We start from the raw sequence: 22,011 nt of genomic DNA on the forward strand, positions 1-22,011 counted from the left end.
GTCCAATCTCGAACTCCTGACCTCAGGTGATCCACCTGCCTTGGCCTCCTTTCAAAGTGCTGGGATTACAGGCGTGAGCCACCTCACTCGGCCTCATTCTCATTCTTATATAAATTTTAAGCTGGAATAGACAGCACACAAGTCTCTAGTTATGGATCACCTGTAATTTAGGGAGGAGGAGGAAGAGCGTATCTTGCTGTATGCCAGGTACTTTACATGTGTTCTCTTTTATCAACCATAGGAAGTCGGTGGCATTGACTGTTTTTTGTTTGTTTTTAAACAGATAAAGCTGAGATGCTGAGGTTGTGGGCAATTACAGAATTTGCTGTAGGTCACAGAGATGTGTGGGGCTATGTGACTCCAAAGTGCATGCTTTCTCTACTGTGCTGCCTTTGAAGGTTAACAGTTTACTTAGTCTTTAACCAAAATCATCCGAGAAGCTTTAACAAAATACAGATTCCTTGACCTACCCTGAGCAATTTGTTGAATTGATCTGAGATGGGGCTCAGGTAAATTAATGTTTTGAATGCCATGTTTAATTGATTACAAGATGTACAGTTTTTCCACATTTGAACATCTCTGAAATCAGAACCATGTTATAATCAGTGGAGAGTCATCAGTTAATAGCTTTTTTTTTTCTTAGTGGCACAAAAAATAAGGATGTACTTTAGATTAAATGAAATATTATATAAAGGTGATACTGTAAAGGGAACTTAAATTCATAGTTTGTCACCTTTCTTTTTTTTTTTTTTTTTGTCACCTGTCTTTTTTTTTGAGACGGAGTCTTGCTCTTTCTCTCAGGCTGGAGTACAGTGGTGCAATCTCAGCTCACTGCAGTCTCTGCCTCCCAGGTTCAAGTGATTGTCGTGCCTGAGGCTCCTGAGTAGCTTGGGGCTACAGGCGTGCACCACCACGCCTGGCTAATTTTTGTATCTTTTTTTTTTTTTTTGGTAGAGATGGCGTTTCACCATGTTGGCCAGGTTGGTCTCGAACTCCTGACTTCAAGTGATTTCCCCCCACCACCAACCCTGTCTGGGCTTCCCAAAGTGATGGGATTACAGGTGTGAGCCACCATACCAGGCCTCCACCTTTTTTGTGTGCATATGCATGTGCTTGTCACAACTTTCAGAATTGTAAAATTCACTGGTGGTATTTATTATTTGCTTACGGCAATAGCTGTGTAGTAATGCCCTTGCAGGGAAACCATAAAATGAATGAGATATTGTCATTAGATTAAGAGCAATAGCAAGGTTACTTTTCAGCCAAGAAGCTGCAGGCAAGGAGAAATTCAGTGGTTCTCAACCTTTTTTTGTGAAAGCCTTAGGCCCTTTCCCTAGAAAAAGGCGTGAATGTCCACACATACTAAAATTTGTATACTGTGCTAGGACCTCTTAGACTTTTGGGGCCTTTGAGGGACTCCTGATGAAAAGCTTAATGGGTGCACCTGAGTGTCACAAAAACTGGTATATGTCATATTCTGTTTTACATCCTGAGATCTGACCTCCTACATGAATTTTTTTAAAAATTTGCATATATTAAGATTCACTCTGTTGTAAAGTTATGTAGGTTTCGACAAATGCATAGTGTCCTATATCCACTACAGTATCATAGAGAGTAGTTTGCACCTTTAAAAAGTCCCCTGTGAATGGGGCATTTGTATTTATAAATACTCCCTCCCTTATATTTTAAATAAGGTGCTTTAAACATGTATTTATTATGGAAAATTTCAAAAATTCAAAATAAGGCAGAATAATATAATGAATCTCTATATACCCATCATCCAGCTTCAGCAATTCTCAGCTCATAGCCAGTTCTGTTTCATCTCTACCACCTCACCCCTACTCCACTCATTTGCCCTCACTCTCCTTATCCTCTACTTAGATTATTTTGAAGCAAATCTAGACATAATTTCATAAAAAATATTCCAATATGTATATCTGAAAGAAATTCTTAAAAAATCTAAAATAACCATTATTGCACATTATTAAGAAATTAAGAATTTATAAATATCAAATATCTAAGCTGTTGAGCTTTTCCTGATTTATAAATATGTAAATGTATATGTAGAGACTCTTGCCTACCACCTGGATCCACTCTTATCCCTGCCCCTCCCTGCACCACTCAGTTCCCTTGGTGCCAGACTCCTTCTCACCCTGGAGTCTACATTAGATGGCACCTCTGCCTTGCGTTCCTTTCCCAGATCTTTACATGGCTGGTGCTTTCTAGATCTCAACTTAAAATGTCAATTCCCCAGAGAGGCTCGTCTTCCTAGGGTTGATCCCCCGTGCCTCTCTGTGCTATCACACTGTTTTAAGCATCTGATACTTTTTTGGTTGTTTCTATCTCCTTTAGTGAAAGTTCTGTTTGAATAGAGACTTTTTAGGTTGTTCCACTTTATATTTTTAGCACCTAAAACAGTACCTGACATGTGGTAGGTTTTCATTAAAAGTGGAACAAATGAGTAAACGAGTGAATCATACTTACAAAAATATTCACTATCCTGTGCCTTACTGGAGTCATCATTCTGTTGATCATTTCCCATGGCCTGCTAAGTTATTATCTAAAAGGGAAATTAGACTGAGGCTATACTTACTAATGGAAGTTTACATATGTTAATTTTTTATAGCTGCTTTTCTTTTCTTTTCTTTTTTTTTTTCCTTTTTGAGACAGGGTCTCACTTTGTTGCCCAGGCTGGAGTGTAGTGATGCAGTTACGGCTCACTGCAGCTTTGATCTCCCAGACTCAAGTGATCCTCCTGTCTCAGCCTCTAACTAGCTGAGACTACATACCCCACTAATTAAAAAAATTTTTTTTGTATAGATGAGGTCTTCCTATGCTGCCCAGGATGGTCTGAAACTTCTGGGCTCAAGGGATCCTCCCACCTTGGCCTCCCAAAGTGCTGGGTTTACAGGTGTGAGCCACTATGCCTGGTCTTGATAACTTACTTTCTTTGGAGTTGCCTAGTTTGCCTTTCCCATTCCCTTGCTGTCTCTGGGTAAGGTGCCTCTCATGTTGACTTCCATAGCTCCATACCCTGCATAAGCAGACCTGTATCACTGCACCCATCATATTTTGTCTCTCCCCTACTGCACCGAGGCTACCTCATGGCTTGGCACAGAGCAGTCTCTCAATAGACTGTTGGCCTACGCTACAATTGGAGGATGTGAAGTATTCAAGAGAGATTCTGGCAAAAGCCTTTATCAGTAATGAAAAGCTAGGAAATACAATTTCTAATTTTTTTTCCCAAAATGCATAACCTGCTGTCCTATCCAGTCTGTTTTCCATCTTATATACAGTATCGTTTTCAGCCCTAGAAATTTGACTTGGGTCTTTTTATATTTTCCATGATTCTACTTAACTTTTTGACCATGTGGGGTACAGGTGTAATAGTTGTTTCAGTGTCCTTGTTTGTATTCTAACATTTGTGCCTGTTTGGTGTTGATTTTGATGACATATCATGTTTACTTCCTGAAGTGGCACAGTTAGGAAAAGTTAGTGCCTGCAGATTCCTGGCTTTTCCTTGGGAGGAACAGGAGATTCCCTTCCATGTGTTCTTGAAGCTGATTTCTAAACCACCTATCAGGACCAAAAGGGTGGGCCTACCTGCTTTTCCTTAGGCAGAAAGAAGGCAGTCTGAAGGGAGGGGAAGAAGGGGTATATTTATGTTGTCTGCTGTTGTTGATCATGCATATGTTCTTTCTCTGGAAAGCTCTCTTTAATCCTTCTTTCTGTGTATGAACATACACTCTCAAAACAGTTCTATCAAGACACTTAGGGTTGCAGGACAAATATATGAGGAAATGCTGAAGAATGTGGCAGAGAATTACATGAAAAATCATATTTAATCCACAGATTATTGCTTGAACAGCTATGGGATTGAAGATTTATGTGCTTATTCAATTATGAGGAAAGGATGCCCCAGTTCTACAGTCTCATGTTTTAATTCCTTGTCTTATAATGTAGTTAAACATTAGGTCTCAGCTAATTTTCTAGGTATAATATGACCACAGCTAGATTTATTACATTCTGATGAACAAACTTATTTTATCGATTTCAGCGTGTTACTTTCCATAACCTAAGAGCACTTGAAATAAGAGCTCCTTGTTTACTTTGCTTTTAGCATTCATTGAAGTGTATTCAGTGGTTTAATACATGTTAAGTGATTTTGGTTTTTTCTCTGATTAATGGCTCATATTACCACTGTCCTCAGAATCTAGAAGATTATCTTGACTAAATGAATTTTTACTTAAGGTTTAAATGGCATATGGAAACTGTGGATGATTTAATAAAATAATAGTGTTTTGGCTGACACTAGGAAACCATGGATGATATCATAGAGTAATAGAATTTTGCGGCTGAGGAGGGACATTAACATCATCTGGTTTAACTTTTTTGTTTTGTAGTTGAGAAAATTGTTGCCTAGAGAGGGCGGTTAAGTAATTGGTTGCTAAAGGTCATTCAGCTACCTAGTAGTGAAGCCAGGGGAACAGAAGTGAGAACTGTGAACTCTGCTTTAGTTCTCTTTCTACGACATCACTTTTGTTTTTTTGCCTTAACTAATGGTTCTTGACATTTTCTTTAAAGTATCATTTTCTTTAAAACCCATCCTTGATGTAGTTGACTTTTACGACAGCCAGCCTTTCATGCATCTAATATTTAAGTAGTTACAAGTAAACTAAGACCCCAGCCTTGTTTGTAAGATGTGCAAAGTAATAGGAAGATGGACATTTGAAACAACTCCCTGAAATATGTTTTGTTAAGTGCTGTAAAGGTGGCTTTTAAAATAAAGAGAGATGGTTTGCTGATTTAGCACGAATGAACCATATGTGCAGCATTGAGAAACCAATAGTCAACTTTTAAAATCATTTGGAAAAAATTTTTGAACTGTTGAATTATTAGAACTTGAGTTAGACAGTCCAGTTCATGTAGATCACAGACCTTGAAATAGTTTGAACTTAAAATCGTCTAGGGAAGAATGAATTTTTTTTGATGAGCCTTAAGAGTTTTGAAAGAATAACTTTGGTTTTTTAGCTTTGAATTTGGGTTGTTTAAAAATAAAATTATGAAAAGTGCCATGCTTTCTTACAAGAGAGCAACATTTTTACTTTGCTGGAATTGGCAGTGGGAAATTTAAGTCTGGTTAATGTAACTGAACAGCTGAAGTATTTTCATCCTAAATCAGAATTTAAAAATCCTATGCATTCTAATGACAAAATGCTACCTCTTTAGTCCGTGGCTGTCCATTCTTGTTCTTGTCTGCTTTCCAGCAGAGCCCCCTTTTCTCTTGGCATCGTTGTCAAAAATTAATCAGCCCAAAATATATAACTTTATTTCTGGACTCAGTTCTCTTCTGTTGGTCTACATGTCTGTCATGCCAATACTACACTGTTTTGATTAAAGTAGCTTCGTGGTGAGCTTTGAAACCAGGAAGTGTGAGTCCTCTAACTATGTTCTTTTAAAAAATTGTTTTGGCTATTTTGGCCTGCTCACAATTTCATATGAATTTGAGGATCTGCTTGTCCTCTTGTGCAAAAATGGGAGTCAGAATTTTGATAGGGATTTTACTGAATCTGTAGCTCACTTTGGGTAGTATTGTTATATTAACAATGTTAAGTCTTCCAGTCCATGAACATGGGTGTTTTTCCATTTATTTAGGTCTTTAATTCTTTCAGCAATGTTTTGTAGTTTTCAGTGTACAGTTATTCCTAAGTATTTTATTCTTTTGGATGCTATTGTAAATGGAATTGTTTTCTAATTTCCTTTTTGGATTGTTTGTTGAGGGACCAGCTCTTATTATGCATTATACCTCTCCTTTCCTACTTGGATTGTTTTGCCCACGACAGTGTCTCAGCATTCTCTTTTCTTTTGATTTCTATGATCTTTACTTACATAACCTTTGACTCATTAGGATTGTTGGAGTCACCAGACCTCTACAAAATGATACTCAGTGACTTTATTTCCCTGACTCTAATTTTCATTTATTCCCTCCCTTTATCCCAAAGGGATATTAGAACCTACCCTGATTTTTTTTTCCTTTGACCATGCTGGTGTCCCAGTTCCCAGTTTTCTTTTTTTTCCCAAATGAGGCACTCATTGGAATGACCACCTTAGAAGTGATCTGTCTCAGCCCTTGGAGTTTCCTAACTATAGCACACCTACCTTCCTTCTCAGTCACTCCCTTCTACTGGAACCAGGCTCTGTTTCCTGGTCTCATAAAGAGTTACCCTGCTCCTGGCTTGCCGCAGAACTGGTTCCTTAAAGCATTACTGAATAAATTGTTTCCCTCACTGCCTCTCTAATCATTTCTCACTACTCACTTAACCTCTGTGATGCTTAACACTCCCTGAAAGTAATAACCCCTGCTGTCCACTGTCCCTGCTTTCAGACTGCATTTGATTGCTGTTGTCGAATTTGAAACACTAATAATTAATAGTAATTAAAAACAACTAGGTTATCTAGCCCCTATCTTTATGTGTCTTTTACTTTTCTCTGACTTTTAATTTTTTTCAAGCATATGATGGGGAAGGAAAGAAAAAGGAGTTAAAATTGAGAGATAAAGTATGATATTCTCTATAGATTTCATCTTTTTCTAAAAATAAATTTGTTTAAAATTCTTTTATTTCATTAATTTTATTTCCTGATTATTAGGGTAAAATATACTCATTTATAGACTGTTTAGAAAATATACAAGAAAAGATATAGACTAGAAAATATACTCATTATAGACTATTTGGAAAATATTTGTAAAGAAGAAAAATACCGTATATTATTTATCCATGCATTGAGAATTTTTGATAAATGTATTTTCAACGTTTTTTTCATGTTCTTGTTTTTTCTTTATGTAGTTGAAACCATTTGTGATGGTTAAGAATATAGGTAACTCTGAGATAGATGGGACTTAAAAATGTATATGTTCAGTTTTGCCTCACTCCCTGCCTTCTTACCATTGCCCGGTGGTCATATTGTGGCCTATATATTTTCTCCTTTAAGAAATTGATTATGCTTTTCCTTATAGCTGATCACATTTTGTAAATATCTTACAGATGATTTGAAGTAAGTCACATTTCCTATAGAGTACCATCTTGATGTATGTATTAATTATGGCTGTACCTATAAACTATATGTTTTATATGCTAATATCAGTCATAGACTGATAGTTTTGTACCATGGTCATACTTATATTTGGTTCTTTTCATATTTCTACTATTTTGGTTTTTAAAATTCTTTATAGTTTGATACAGAACAGTGATGATTCATGATTATTATACCTTCATCCTGAAGCATACCTCTTCTCAGTATAAAACAGTTCTCCCCTATTAAAAACAAAAGTTTTATTAATCTCTCAGTATGTTTTAGGGAAACTTTTTGGGAAGAATACATAATTGAGGTGTTTCCTGAGGCCTTCTGAGTACTATTTTTGCATATGGTGAGAGTTTGTCTAGAAGTAGAATTCCTTGCCTGCTTCCTCTTCTCCTGAAAATTAAAGCTTTGTTCCATTCCCTATCGTCTTCAGGGTTTTCCATGTTATTCTCATTTAGATAGCATGGGTAACCCAATAATTTTATTTCAGTCCCATTGTCCAATGTTGCATGTGGAAATTTTTTCCAAGTTTTGGTCTTCTCTTTTGGTCTCTCTCTTCAGTTTATAGAACTTTGCCAAATTTTGCTGTCTGGTTTAACTGGGTATTTTAAGGGAAAGTTGGAGGAAGGTGTTTTAATCATTAATAATTTATCATTACTGGTGTTAACATTAATATACCAAAGATAATGTCTTTACAAATGTGATTTTTTTAATTGAATTTTATTTTTGAGGGCCTTTTCTCTATCTCTTATCAACCTTCATGGGTTATTTTAGATAGTATTTGGTTGTATTTTTGTATTAATGAGTTGTCGCAGCTGTATGCATATTTCTTTAAACATGTTTTTGAACACTTTTATTGTTTTTCCAGTTTAACTTTCATAGAAAATTTAAGAAAAAGAATAAAAGCATATAATAAAAATCATCCATAATCCACCATTTATATTCAACCACTGTTAACATATTTTGCTATTTTCCTTTTTTTTTTAAAGTGGAACATAACATGCGTATGAATATATATTTAACTTTGATTCACTGGTTGTTTATTGAATACCTTTTACATGCATGAACTATGCTAGGTGCCAGACATTGTTGAAAATTTGCTGTATACAGTTTGTATGTTGTAATTTGCATTTACTGTTATATTCTAAGCAAAACTCATTTTACTACATTATTTATAACAGTTTTGTTCATGGCTTCATAGTCTTTTTTCAGTGTTTTTTAGTCACTTATTTGGTCATTAAAACCTGTCTTCAAAGAAGAAGCCCAATATGTTAGAGAGATGAACAGAGAGCAATTTAGTTGAGAGGATATTATGACTTGGGGTATCACCTCTCTCCTCCAAAGAAAGATAAACTGTTGAAAACTGTTGTTCTCTCTTGTGGATGTATTACAGTTTATTAATTATTGCTCTGTTGCTGGTAGTTTATATTATTTCTTTTCTTCAGTTTTAATTGTTTTTATTAATATATTTGTACATAAAAATTTGTGTCTGTCTTTCGTTTCCTTAAGGTGGATTTTAGTAATGGAATTACTGGGTCAAAGAGTACAAATATTTATAAAACTTTGTATAGAGTCACAAATTACTTGTCATAACCTGTGTAACAGTCAGTATTATTTTTAAATAATATAAACATTTCTGTTATAACATCAAATGCATTCCATAAAAACCCTTCGAGTTTACCTATTCACTAAAAATAACAGGATTTATGAGAAAAATAAGATTAAGGGCCAGCCACTCAAGACCTCTGCAATTTTCAAAGCAGAGCACCAACAAAAGCATAATTGGTACCTTGTGAGATCACTTGGGCAGCCCAGTCAAACCACTTAGCATGGCTTATGTTGCCTCAGAAGAGAGTGAGAGATATTAACATATAGGGTGTGGTCTTGAGACAGTACAGATGAAAGTCATTTTCTTAGCCAATGTGGTTGCCATAAAGGTGGGCACCAGAGGAAGTGCAGCTTGCTGTGCAAAGGATGGGAATGCTCCTTTGAGCAGGGAGTCCTGGGTACAGGTGCTTATTTTAAATATTCTTGAAATAGAGCTGAGAGGACTCCTGCTTGGCAGCAGCTGAGCTGAATGAGGATCTTTTTCTTTCTTACTGAAAGTTATAATTCTATTCCTGCTATTCCAGATCCCCTTGCCTAGGAAAATTAATATGTGAACCCACTTGTTATACTGGAATGATCTTACTTACAAACCACTTAAAAGCTGGTGTTACAGAAACATGTCTCACAATATAACAGACTGTATTTGCTAATTTGCTGCATGAAAATTTGAACAGAATTTTATTGGTTTCTTTCAAACCTTTTCAAACTGGAAATAACTACCTTAGCTAATAAAGGATGGAGTATCTGTTTCAAAACAAGTGTTTTCAAAACCTGTAGTCAGAAAACAGCAACTGTGTTTAATGATTATATTGCAATTTCAACACCTCAGTCTATGGTAGTGAATTTTAAATTTACAATTTATTTTGGTGGTCATTAGGTGTTCATTGAGATTTGGATCACGGGGCTTTAAATTGTCAGATGCTTATAAATATTTATTTGTTGAGGGTACAAGCATCATCTTGTAGTGAGTCATTTGTGGCAATGGCTTAATCCAGGATTATGCAGCATTCAATTATAGCACCAGAGAGGACAGGAAGTAGAGGAGTGAGTTCAAGATTGGGTGTTTTTTTCTGAGCAGATTGTGTATGTCTGATGTAGGCTGTGGTGGGAGAAAGTGGAAACCTCCACTGGTAAGAAAGTAATTGAAGTAATTGAGGTTGAGGCCTGTAAGAAGAAACTGAGGAAATGATTGGTACAATAGAAAGGGAGAAACAAGAGGATTATAGATACTGGAGACAGAATGACCCTGGGAGCAGCTGTTGTAATAGTAAAGGAAAGAGCTGAAGAACTGCTGACTGTTGAGATACTATAGTTCAAGATTTTAGAGGCAGAGTAATTCGCATATTGCTGCTGTCCATAGAAATGAGTTTCTTTGGTATGGATGAAGGTTGGAGTTGAGGAATAAAAGAGACATTGAAGGGCAGATTGAAAGTGGCTTAGTCTCAGGGACATTGGGAGTCTGCCCTAATGAGACAAAGAAGAGGGATGTATAGAACTTGTATAAACTGGTCCCAGAATCCTCAGTGAATGAGGTAGCTGAGATACTGAGAAGGATAGAGGGTGGCATAGTTTGATGGCATGATTCTAAAGAAACAGAACTTTTGGTAAGGATGCTCAAGCAGTCATCTGAAGTGGCCATGGCGATCCAGGGCAGTGTCCACTGAGGATAAGAGAATGGGCCCTTTGGGCTCCACAGGGCCAGGGGAAAGTTGTACTTCCGAAGGATAAGGAGGTTGGTGGAAGTCAGAGGGGTATTAGTGGGTGACAGTATAGAAGCAGATCATTGAAGGGGGATAAGGGGTGGACGGCCAGGGTGCTAAGCTACTAGCACGAATTGAAGTCCAACTAGGTTTTAGAAGCCTGAGAAAGTTGGCTGACTGCAGTCTTTTCCCTGTCTTCAGTTGAAACGTTGTGAAGTTGCTCTGTTATGTTCAAAAAGAATATTCTCTACTTAGGAGGCATGGTTTCTGTTGAAGTTGGTAGTTTCTGTTTCGGCTGGTAAAACTAGAGAGACCTTGAGCAATTTGGGGAGAACAGATGTTCCCAGGTGGTTGGGAAGGAATTGGCTATATCCACCAGTCTCCGTGACAGATAAGATAAAATTTCTAGTAGAGCAAAACCACGAATTATCAAATGAATGCATGTATGACTTGAAGACATGCCTGCATTTTGTTCTTTTTTTTTTTTTTTTTTTTTTGTCTTGTCTGGCTGCTTACAGGTACTTTTTATCTAGCTTAACATGGAGTTGAATTTACAGGACTCCTAGATGCTCTTGATACTTTGAACTGTGTCTGGAAAACTTATTTACACATAATAATGTGTAAACTTAATAACACAATAAATTGTTATTAGGAACAGAGTTCTTTATTTTCCTGGGAAAGGTGTTTTGAAGTTTAAATATGGAAGTTGGTGATCACTTAAGGTTAATTTTTTCTAAAACTTTTTATGTTAGTACAAGTACTATGCTATGATTTTGCAAGCTTCTTGAGATAAGCAGAGAGGTAAAAACCAATGAGTGTTAATTCCTTTTTTCCATCTTTTAAAAAAATTAGGTAAACTACGTATAATGAAATACACAGATTTTAAATGTTCTGTTGGTTGAGTTTTGAAAAATGCATACACCTATGTAACCACCACTGCATCCAAGATATAGGACATTTCCATCACCCCAGAAATTCCCTGATGGCTCTTTGTAATCAATTCAACAGTTTGCCTTCCACTCCCCTTTCCAGGGTCACCACTGACCTGATTTCTATCACCATAAATTACTTTTGCCTATTCTATAACTTTATATAAGTGGAAATATTAGTATATACTCTGGTGTAGCTTCTTTTACTCATACAGTCTATGAAATTCATCCCTATTGTTACAAAGTTTCTTATTTTCATTTCTGATTAGCATTCCACTTATATATATGCCACAGTTGGTTATCCGTTCATCTGTTGATGGACATTTGTGTTGTTTCCAGTTTTGGCTATTGTGGATAAAAGGGTTGTGAACATGGCCAGGCATGGTGGCTCACACTTGTAATCCCAGCACTTTGGGAGGCCGAGGCGGATGGATCACTTGAGGTCAGGAGACCAGCCTGGCCAACATAGTGAAACCATGTTTCTACTAAAAATACAAAAATTAGCTGTGCATGGTGGCGGGTGCCCGTAATCCCAGCTACTCAGGAGGCTGAAGCAGGAGAATCGCTTGTACCTGGGAGGCAGAGGTTGCAGTGAGCTGAGATCCTGCCTGGGCAACAGAGTGAGACTCCGTCTCAAAAATAAAAACGTTTTGGGGGAGGGATATGAATATTTGTGCATAAGTCTTTTTGTGGACATATGTTTTCTTTTCTTTTGGATAATTACTCAGAAATGGAATTCTTGGATCTTAGAATAGGTGTATGTTTAACTTTATAAGAAACTGTGTTTTCCAAAGTAGTTGAACGTTTTTTACACTCTTAGCAATGTGTAAGAGTTGTATAATAGTTACTCCACCTCCTTGCCAACGTTCAATGATATTCTCTTGGGTGCTAATGGCTCTCATTGTGGTGTTCGTTTGTAGTTCTCTGATGACTAAGGATGTTTAGCACCTCTTCATATGCTTATTTGGTATGTATATAATTATGAAATGTCTGCTCACATCTTTTGTCCATTTAATTTGGTTAAAAAATTTTTGATTCTTTATATATTCTAGAAACAAATCATTAAAAAAAATTAACCAACATCTCTCCCTTCCCCCAGCTAAGTTCTTTCTTAGATATATGTGTTGTGACTATTTTCTCCTAGTTTGTGACTTTAATTTCATTTTCTTAATGTTTTTTGAGGGTCTGAAGTTTTTAATTTTGATGATTTTTAAATTTTGATAAGGTTTTAAAATTTTGATAATTTTCAGTTTTTTCTGGTTGCTTTATGTTCTGTGTCACTTGTCCAGGAAATCTTTGCTTACCCCAGGTTGTGAAGATTTTCTATCCTACGTTTTTTTTTTTTTTTCAGCCCAAAGGAGAGCAAGGGAGAGAGGGAAGGAGAGGCAGAAAGGGATGGGGGAAAGAGAGAGACAGAGAGAGAGAAGGCAATAGAGAGAGTGCGAGGTGGAGGGGGAAGAAGAAAAAAAGAGAGGGCGAGGGAGCCAGGGAGCAAGAGCGACAGAGCCCCAGAGAGGGAGTGCTCCTCTCTGGCAGACAGGGCCTCTTCTATGCTACGTTTTCTTTTAGAAGCTTTATAGTTTTGGCTTTTACATTAAGGTTTATATCTCAGATTGGGTTTTGTATGATATGTAAGATAGGGGTCAAGGTTTATTTATTTTTTTACTTATAACCCTAGGAAGAGTTTTTTAAACATTTATTTTTTAAATTTTTATTTATTTTTTATTTACACATTATTATTGTACATATTTATAGGGTACAGTTTGGTGTTTTGATACATATCTCTGCTGTATAATGATCCAGTCAGAGTAGTTACTGTATTCATCACATCATACATTTATCATTTCTTTGTGATAATAACCTTGAAAAGCCTCTCTTCTAGCTATTTTGTGATACACAGTGTTTTACTGTTAACTAGTCACTCTACTGTGCGTTAGAACATCAGAATTCATTCTTCTTATCTAACTGTAAGTGTGTACCCACTGGCTAACCTTTCCCCATCCTCCACTTTCCCCTCCCCTCCTCAGTCTCTGGTAATAATTGCTCTGCTCTATTCCTATGATATCAACTTTTTTTTTTTTTAAAGATTCCACATATGAGTGATGTCATGCGGTATTTGTCTGTGTCTGGCTTATTTCACTTAACATGATGTGTTCCAGGTTCGTTCATGTTGTAGCAAATGACAGAATGTCCATTTTTTAAAAAGTTGAATAATATTACATTGTGTACATTCACCATATTTATCCATTCATTCCTTGTTGGACAGTTAGGTTGATCTCATATCTTGGCTATTGTAAATAGTGCTACAATAAGCATGGGAATGCAGATACCTCTTCGACATACTAATTTTATTTTCTCTGGATATACACCCAGTAGTGCGATTGCTGGATCATATGGTAGTTCTTCTTTTTCTCCCTACACACACAGTCTCGTTCTGTCTTCCAGGCTGGAGTGCAGTGACATGATCATAGATCACTGCCACCTTGAACTCCTGGGCTCAAGCCAACCTCCCATCTCAGCCACCCAAGTAATGAGGACTACAGGCATACACCACCATGCTTGGCTAATTGTAAACATTTTTTGTAGAGACAGTGTCTCGCTAATGTTGCCCAGACTGGTCTCATATTTCTGGGCCTAAGTGATCCTCTGGTCCCGGCCTCCCATACACTGGGATTACTAGCATGAGCCACTGTACCTGGCCTTAACTTTTAATTTTTTTTTTTTTTTTTTTTTTGAGACGGAGTCTTGCTCTGTCCCCCAGGCTGGAGTGCAATGGCGCGATCTCCGCTCACTGCAAGCTCCGCCCCCTGGGTTCATGCCATTCTCCTGCCTCAGCCTCTCCGAGTAGCTGGGACTACAGGCGCCCGCCACCACGCCCGGCTAATTTTTTTGTATTTTTTTAGTAGAGACGGGGTTTCACCGTGGTCTCGATCTCCTGACCTCGTGATCCGCCCGACTCGGCCTCCCAAAGTGCTGGGATTACAAGCGTGAGCCACCGCGTCTGGCCGGCATTTTCATTTTCAAGATTGTTGTTGGCATGTAAATTTCATGATTAATTTATCTTTTCAAAAAATCTATTGAGATTTTGATTAAGATTACTTTGAATCTGCAGATCAATACGAGAGACTTGACATCTTAACAGTATTGAGGCTTATCTAAGGAGAATGGTACAGTATGTCTCTCCACTTTTTAAGGTCTTCTCTAATTTTTCTTAGCCATGTTTTATAATTTTCAGTGTAGACATCTTACATAGCTTTAGAGTTATTCTTAGGTCCCTGGTGTTTTTTAATGTTATAGTATTGATTTTTTAAGTTTTATTTTCTAGTTGTTGCTAATATAGAAATACAATTGATGTTAAAGTATTGGCTTTGTATTCTGAGACCTTGCTAAATTCGCTAGTTGGTTTTAGTAGTATTTTAGTAGATTTCACAGTGTTTTCTATACATACAATTATATCATCTGTGAACAATGACAGTTTTACTTCATCCTTGTGCTTTTTATGTCTTAATACATTGGCTAGGACCTCCAGTACAAGGCTAAATGGAAGTTGTGGAAGTGGACATCTTTGCCTTGTTTCTGGTCTTAGGAATAAGGATTTAATAATTTACCATTGAATATGATATTAGCTGTAGAGTTCTTTTTAATGTTCTTTACCAAACTGAGAAAGTTTCTGTCTATTCCTAGTTTGTTGACAGTTTTTATCATTAATAGGCTTTGAATTTTGTCAAATGCTTTTTCTGTATCTATTGAGATGATACTGGTTTTTATTTTGTTAATGTGGTAAATTATACTGATTTTTAAAAGGTTAACCTTTCATATATACTTGGTCATGATGTGTTAATCCTTTTATGTATTCTTGTATTGAATTTGCTAATATTTTGTGGAGAATGTTTGAATCTATGTTCATAAGGGATGTTATTCTGTAATTTTTTTTCTCATAATGTTTTAGTAAGTTTTTTGTATCAATATGATGCTGCTGGCCTCATCCGATGAGTTAGGAAGTATTCCTTTCGACTATTTTCTGATAGAGTTTATGTAAGATTGGTGTTGTGTCTAACTTAAATGTTTGATAGAATTCACTAATGAAGCCATCTGGACCTGGGACTTTCTTTTGGGATAGGTTTTTAATTGTTTGAAATTTTTATTTCTTTTAGTTTGGTAAATTATGTTTGTAAAGGGTTCTTCTGTTTCATCTAATTTGTTGATTTTATTGTCAAAGTTGTTTATAGTAATCTTTTTATCTTTTTAACATCTATGGGATTTGTAGTAATATTTCATTTTCATTCCTAGTATTGGTAATTTGTGTTTGGTTTTTTTTTCTCTTTTTCCCTTGATCAGTCTTGTGAAGGGTTTAACTATTAATCTTTTCAAATAATACTCTTTTGGCTTCATCCTTATACTTATATCTTTGTCATATGGTATTTCATCAGGGAAGGTAGGCTGTATGATTTTGGTTTGAATCTGTTTTTATATTTATGAAAAATTTTAAATGCATGTGGTCTAATTCATGATTAATCCCCCCTCACTTTTTCATGTCCCATAATTATATGTTCAAATCATCTATGTCCACACTCAATTTGTATCTGTTTTGATCTTTTTATTTTTTAAAGAGAGAGGGTCTTGTGTTACACAGACGGGAGTACAGTGGTGTGATCATAGCTCGTGGTAACCTCAAATTCCTGAGCTCAAGCCATCCTCACACCTCATCCTCCTGAGTAGTTAGTACTACAGGTGTGTACCACCACTCCCAGCTAATTAAAAAAAAGTTTTAGGCCGGGCGCGGTGGCTCACGCTTGTAATCCCAGCACTTTGGGAGGCCGAGGTGGGTGGATCATGAGGTCAGGAGATCGAGACCACAGTGAAACCTCGTCTCTACTAAAAATACAAAAAAATTAGCCGGGCGTGGTGGCGGGCGCCTGTAATCCCAGCTACTCGGAGAGGCTGAGGCCGGAGAATGGCGTGAACCCAGGAGGCGGAGCTTGCAGTGAGCCGAGACTGCGCCACTGCACTCCAGCCTGGACGACAGAGCGAGACTCCGTCTCAAAAAAAAAAAAAAAAAAAGTTTTATATAGAGATGGGTTGTTGCTGTGTTGCCCAGGCTGATCTCGAACTCCTAGCCTCAACTGATCCTCTCACTTCGGCCTCCCAAAGAGCTGGGATTACAGGTGTAACACCATGCCCGACTGTTTTGATCTTTTGATTTCTGAGAGGATGTTAGTTTCCAATTGTGATTGTGGATTTGTGTGTTTCTTTTTGTCCTGTTGGTTTTTGCTTTCTATATTTGAAGCCCTTTTTTTCAGTTGTACTACGTGTCTTCTTGTGTTTTTTATTAATATGAACTCAGTAAATTTTATATTAATACATTTAGTATGAAATCCTTTCAACTTGAGTTCTAGTTTGTCTCATGTCAATACTGCCTCATGTAATTGTCTTCTTTTTATTTATCTGACATATATTTCTAAGTAAACAGCACCTATCTAAACTATACTAAGGCCCAGACTTAAGAAAAAAAGACAAATTTAAATTATTTACAATTTTTCATCTAACCCCTTTCTCCAACATCACCAATCCTCCATTCCTGGATATTTGCTAACACTCCTGCCAACAGGGAGAGGCTTTTGCAGAAGGGTCTACATTTCTGTCTCTGCTTTCAGTATCTTTTTTAGGATAAATAAAAGCAGTGCTACCCAGCTAGTGCTGTGGAAGGCAAGCCACCCAGGTGCCAGGGCAAGAGACCGAAGGCACAAGCTGTTCCAGTATAATAAAAAAATATATAGAACAAGAATGGTTATACTAGAAATAGAATATAGATATGATTATATATGAATATGATTAATCATTAGCATTACTCTTTATTCCAAAATATTATAAAAATCTCTGTTCTACAATTATAACCTAGGAAAAACCAGGCCATACAGTGATAGGAGCTGAAGGGACATGGTGAGAAGTGACCAGAAGACAAGAGTGTGAGTCCTCTGTCATGCCCAGATAGGGCCACTAGAGGGCTCCTTGGTCTAGCGGTAACGCCAATGCCTGGGAAGGCACCTGTTACTTAGCAGACTTTGGTATAGTGGTAGCGCCAGTGCCTGGGAAGGCACCTGTTACTTAGCAGACCGGGAAAGGGAGTCTCCCTTTCCCCAGGGGAGTTAGAGAAGACTCTGCTCCACCATCTCTTGTGGAAGGCCTGACATGAGTCAGGTCCGTCCGCAGCCATCTGGAGGCCTAAACGTCTCCCTGCGATGCTGTGCTTCAGCGGTCACGCTCCTGGTCCACTTTCATGTTCCACCCTGTACACCTGGCTCTGACTTCTAGGTAGCAGTAGCAGAATTAGTTAAAGTATTAAAGTCTTTGATCTCTCCAAGAAATGCATAGAAGAAATAACGACGTAAGCTGTCCCCTCTCTCTCTCCGCCTCAGCTACCAAATAGGGAAGGGCCCCCTGTCTGTTGGACATGTGACTCGTGTGACCTTACCTATCATTGGAGATGACTCACACGCCTTACCCTGCCCCCTTGCCTTGTATACAATAAATAGCAGCACAGCCAGGCATTCAGGGCCACTACCGGTCTCCGCATCTTGGTGGTAGTGGTCCCCCGGGTCCAGCTGCCTTTTTTCTATCTCTTTGTCTTGTGTCTTTATTTCTACGATCTCTGGGCTCTGCACACGAGGAGAAAAACCCACAGGCCCTGTAGGGCTGGACCCTACAAGTGCAGCAGCTTTCACCTGTGTAGCATGCCTTAAATCTCGTTTCTGCATTAATGATTTTATTACATCTAGTTCAGAAACGAGAAAACTAATTTTACAGGATAAATACCTGTAGGAGAGTGATTTGTTTCTAGGTCTATATTCTTAGGAGGTATGAGATCTCCATCTTGACCTCTCTGCATACTGTGAGGTTTCACACCCCATAGTGCCGGCTCAGTAAATGTGAGATTTGCATTTTGGCTGTTCTCCTCAGTCTCTATCCCCCTCTAACTTGTGGAATATATATGTCATGTATTACTAGAGGGACACCTGGATAGAACTTTAAATAACAGTAAATCAATTCAAGAGAAAGTTACTCCCTGCTTTTAGTCTTTCAGTTCCTTGGATGATCATGGAGAAATCCTCTGTGTGAATTTTTTTTTTTTTTACGTTTCTCAAACACTTGATTATACCTACCTCCTCCCTTTTTATAAACAATGAGCTAGGCTCAAGTTCACTGCCTTCTTGGTAGGCACCAGAATTGAGCTAGAATTTAGTACATTTGTTTTGTTTTTCTTTTGTTTTTTGATAACTTTTTTTTTAAACAGTAGCTGTTGATTTGCCACTGAAAAGTAGTGATTAAATTTTGCCTTACAAATTTTTATTTTAACAAGTCAAATGAGTTTTAGAGAAAAATATTAAATACAGGTAGGATAAAAGGGTGTGACAAAATTGAGAGCCTGATATGTATGGAAGATTGTATGTGCCCTGGTTGAGAAGATTGTATGGGAGTGAGTGAAACTTCGGAGTCACTTCTCCAGCATTCCAGGCTTTTCATTTATTTTTGTTTTGTCTATAGTACTAACCTCTTGGTTAACAAGTGTTTATGTTTTGTGTAGAGAGCTGTGTCCTGCAGATACCGTGAAAAACATAGTGTTCTTCCCTTTGTAGTCTTGGTAGGGAAGACAGCATGTGCCTGCAGAACACCTGGTGCAAGTGTGTACCATGGTAAATACTATCAGAACAGCAAGGACCTTGTGTCGTCAGAGGAGGCGGAGGTCATCTCTGGCTGGGGGCTTGAGGCTTGGCTCAGGCTTATGTTTTATCCGAGGCGCCTTTCTCCCTTTCATTTTGTATCTCCCTTCCTAAGTCTACGTAAATTTTTTGGGGAAGGGGCATTTCTTTGTAGCTGTTACTCTAAGAAGCACTGAGTCCAGAAGAAAGCTCATTACACTGGCCCTCAGAAGACAGAGTGCCTGCCAGAGTTCTAGTTCTAGCACACCTGTTTTCAGCTGGATAACTGCTTAATTGTTTCAAGTCTCAATTTCTTCATATTTCTTGGTGATGACAAAACCCCGTGTCTTTCTTGCTTCATAAGGCAGCCCATGTTAGGGCCATTTGTGATGTTCATTTGCTTATCAATATTATCTTCACTATATTATTTGTATTTGAAATACTGATAGGGATGATTTTGAGGGTATTTTAAGTGTTTAATTATTTTTTTCCTATTTTTTTCTAGGTCTCGATGCAGAACTTTATTATGTGAGAAATGACCTTATTAGTCACTACGCTCTATCCTTTAATCTGTTAGTACCCAGTGAGACAAATTTCCTGCACTTCACCTGGCATGCGAAGTCCAAGGTAAGAGAGTGGCTAACCACAGACATCATGACAGGGTCACCCAGCCACAGAGGCAAGGGCTGTGTTTGAGGACTGGGCTGCCATCTGTACCAAAGGGTCCGCTGGTGATGTGATATAATAGTACTGAGTCTTTTCAGATTTATATTTCAAATATTTGGCCTATTCCTCTAAAATTTCTCGAATCCTTTAAAACGAAGGTAGCTATCATTTAATTGATTAGCACATGACACAACACTTACATCCTTTTAGGCTCTTCAAACAGAGATCCAGACCTAGCTTGAAAAGGGTACAGTTGGACCCAATAATGCCTGTGCTGCTGTGGTGAAACGATATGGGTGTAGGGGTGGGGATTGGTAAGATAGGCTTCTTAGACATGTTGGACAGAATGGATACAGTTCTCCCACTCGTGGAGAAATGGTGTAAGAAAGGTACAGCAGATGCAGCCACCCATGTGTCCTGTGGTGAGGCTTCTTTACCCATAAGGGCTAAACCCAATCACTTAAGAATCTCTTGCCTGGGCTACTTGTTGCTGAATTCTTCACATTTCCTCTGACTGCCTGGGTCCCTCAAACATGGTAAGTTTTCTCCTAAGTCAGAGAGTCGGAGGCTGAGCATGGAGGTGCCTCCTATACCCAGCCAACTTCAGTTTCTCTTATCAGCTTTGTATATAGGCTTTTGAATAGGATTTTATTTAGGAAATAAAAATAGTCTTGCTACTATAAATAAGAATACCTATTGTAGAGTTTTTTTAAGAAGTGTTATAGAATAGTGTCTGTCATAATATTTGCTGCAAGTTATTTAAATTGGCCACTTTAATATAGACTTTTAAAAATCTTCATTTTTTTCTACTTAGAAAACAACAGTGATTATTGGGAAAATTCAAATATTACAGAAATGTTTTAAGAACTGTAAGACTAGGCCTGGAGTGGTAGCTCACACCTGTAATCCCAGCACTTTGGGAGGTTGAGACGGGTGGATCACAAGGTCAGGAGATCGAGACCATCCTGGCCAACATGGTGAAACCCCGTCTCTACTAAAAATACGAAAATTAGCAAGGTGTGGTGGCGTGCACCTGTATTCCCAGCTACTTAGGAGGCTGAGCCAGGAGAATCACTTGAACCCGGGAGGCGGAGGTTGCAGTGAGCCGAGATCGCACCACTGCACTCCATCCTGGGCGACAGTGTGAGACTCCGTCTCAAAAAAAAAAAAAGAAAAAGAACTGTTAAGACTTTGTAGTTCTATACTCAGAAGTAATTTTTATAGTTTGGTATAACTTCTTCAAGGTCCCCTTTTTTCCCTTTTTAAACAAAAAAGGGATTTTTAGACACGTATGTTGAACAGTACTTTTTCCCCTACAGAATAACTTATCTAGGCATCTTTCTTTTTCTCTCACTCGTTCTCTTTAGTGGTTTTATAATATGATATTGTATGGATGTACTATATTGCTATCTGTAAAGTACCTCGTTGATGGGACACATGGATTTTTAATAGCATTTTATTATTTCAAACAATGCTTCCCTTCACCATTACACAGTTTCCCTCATTTCATTTTATAGGCAAAATCCAGGTAATGGGAGGATGAAAACAATTGGTAGTTCATTTTTTATTGATGTTTCTACCTTTGCTATTTCTTTTATTTAAAGATGTTTCAATCTTTGCTTTTGATGAATATGGAAACAAAAAAATGTGTGTTAATGTGTATCCCTGTGTGTGTATATGTACATATATATGTGTGTGTATGTATATAAATATGTTAAGAACATCTTTGTTCAGAAGTTTTTGTGCACTTGTGGCCTTATTTCTGAATAGTAAATTGCTGCTAAGAAGTGGCTAGGCCAATGTGTGTGCATCTTTAAAACTTTGAAAATGTGCGTCTTCTTTAAAACTTTGAAAGATACTGCCAAATGTACCAGTGAATAAGTGCTTATTTTTGATCTTCATTTCCTAATACCAACATTTTAAGTATACTTGTTTGCCTTCCAATCTCCCTTTCCCTCCCCCTCCCCATATGTCAGTGTGTATTTTCTAAGAAAAAGGGCATTCTTTATACAACCAAAGTACAATGATCAAAACCAGGAAATTTGACATTATTATGTTATCTAATCCACAGTAGTCACATTTTATCAATTATCACAACAATGTTCTTCATAGCTAATTTTTTACTAGTTGGTGTCTCTTAGTTCCCTATCAGTCTGGAACAGTTCCATAGGCTTTCTTTGTGTTTTTTGGCCTTAACGTTTTTGAAACTTACAGACCAGTTATTTTGTAGAATGCCCCTCAGTTTGCGTTGTCTGAGGTTTCCTCATGATTAGATTCACGAATATCTCTTTGGCAGTGATACCACAAAGGTGTTGTCCTTCCCAGTGCACA

The 22,011-nt window shown here is 37.6% G+C and overlaps 1 protein-coding gene across 2 annotated transcripts in view; it reads left to right on the forward strand.

Annotated features, from left to right (window-relative positions):
* RYK (receptor like tyrosine kinase) overlaps positions 1 to 22,011 on the forward strand; it is a 91,917-nt gene that overhangs the window by 6,884 nt on the left and 63,022 nt on the right. For both annotated transcript variants that reach the window (XM_055295383.2, XM_055295382.2), the window contains exon 2: positions 19,520 to 19,641. In XM_055295383.2, the coding sequence (XP_055151358.2) occupies positions 19,520 to 19,641 (122 nt within the window). The remainder of the gene's footprint in view (positions 1 to 19,519; positions 19,642 to 22,011) is intronic.

This window comes from Symphalangus syndactylus, chromosome 10 (assembly GCF_028878055.3).
Source record: "Symphalangus syndactylus isolate Jambi chromosome 10, NHGRI_mSymSyn1-v2.1_pri, whole genome shotgun sequence".
In the NCBI taxonomy this organism is placed as follows: Eukaryota; Metazoa; Chordata; class Mammalia; order Primates; family Hylobatidae; genus Symphalangus; species Symphalangus syndactylus.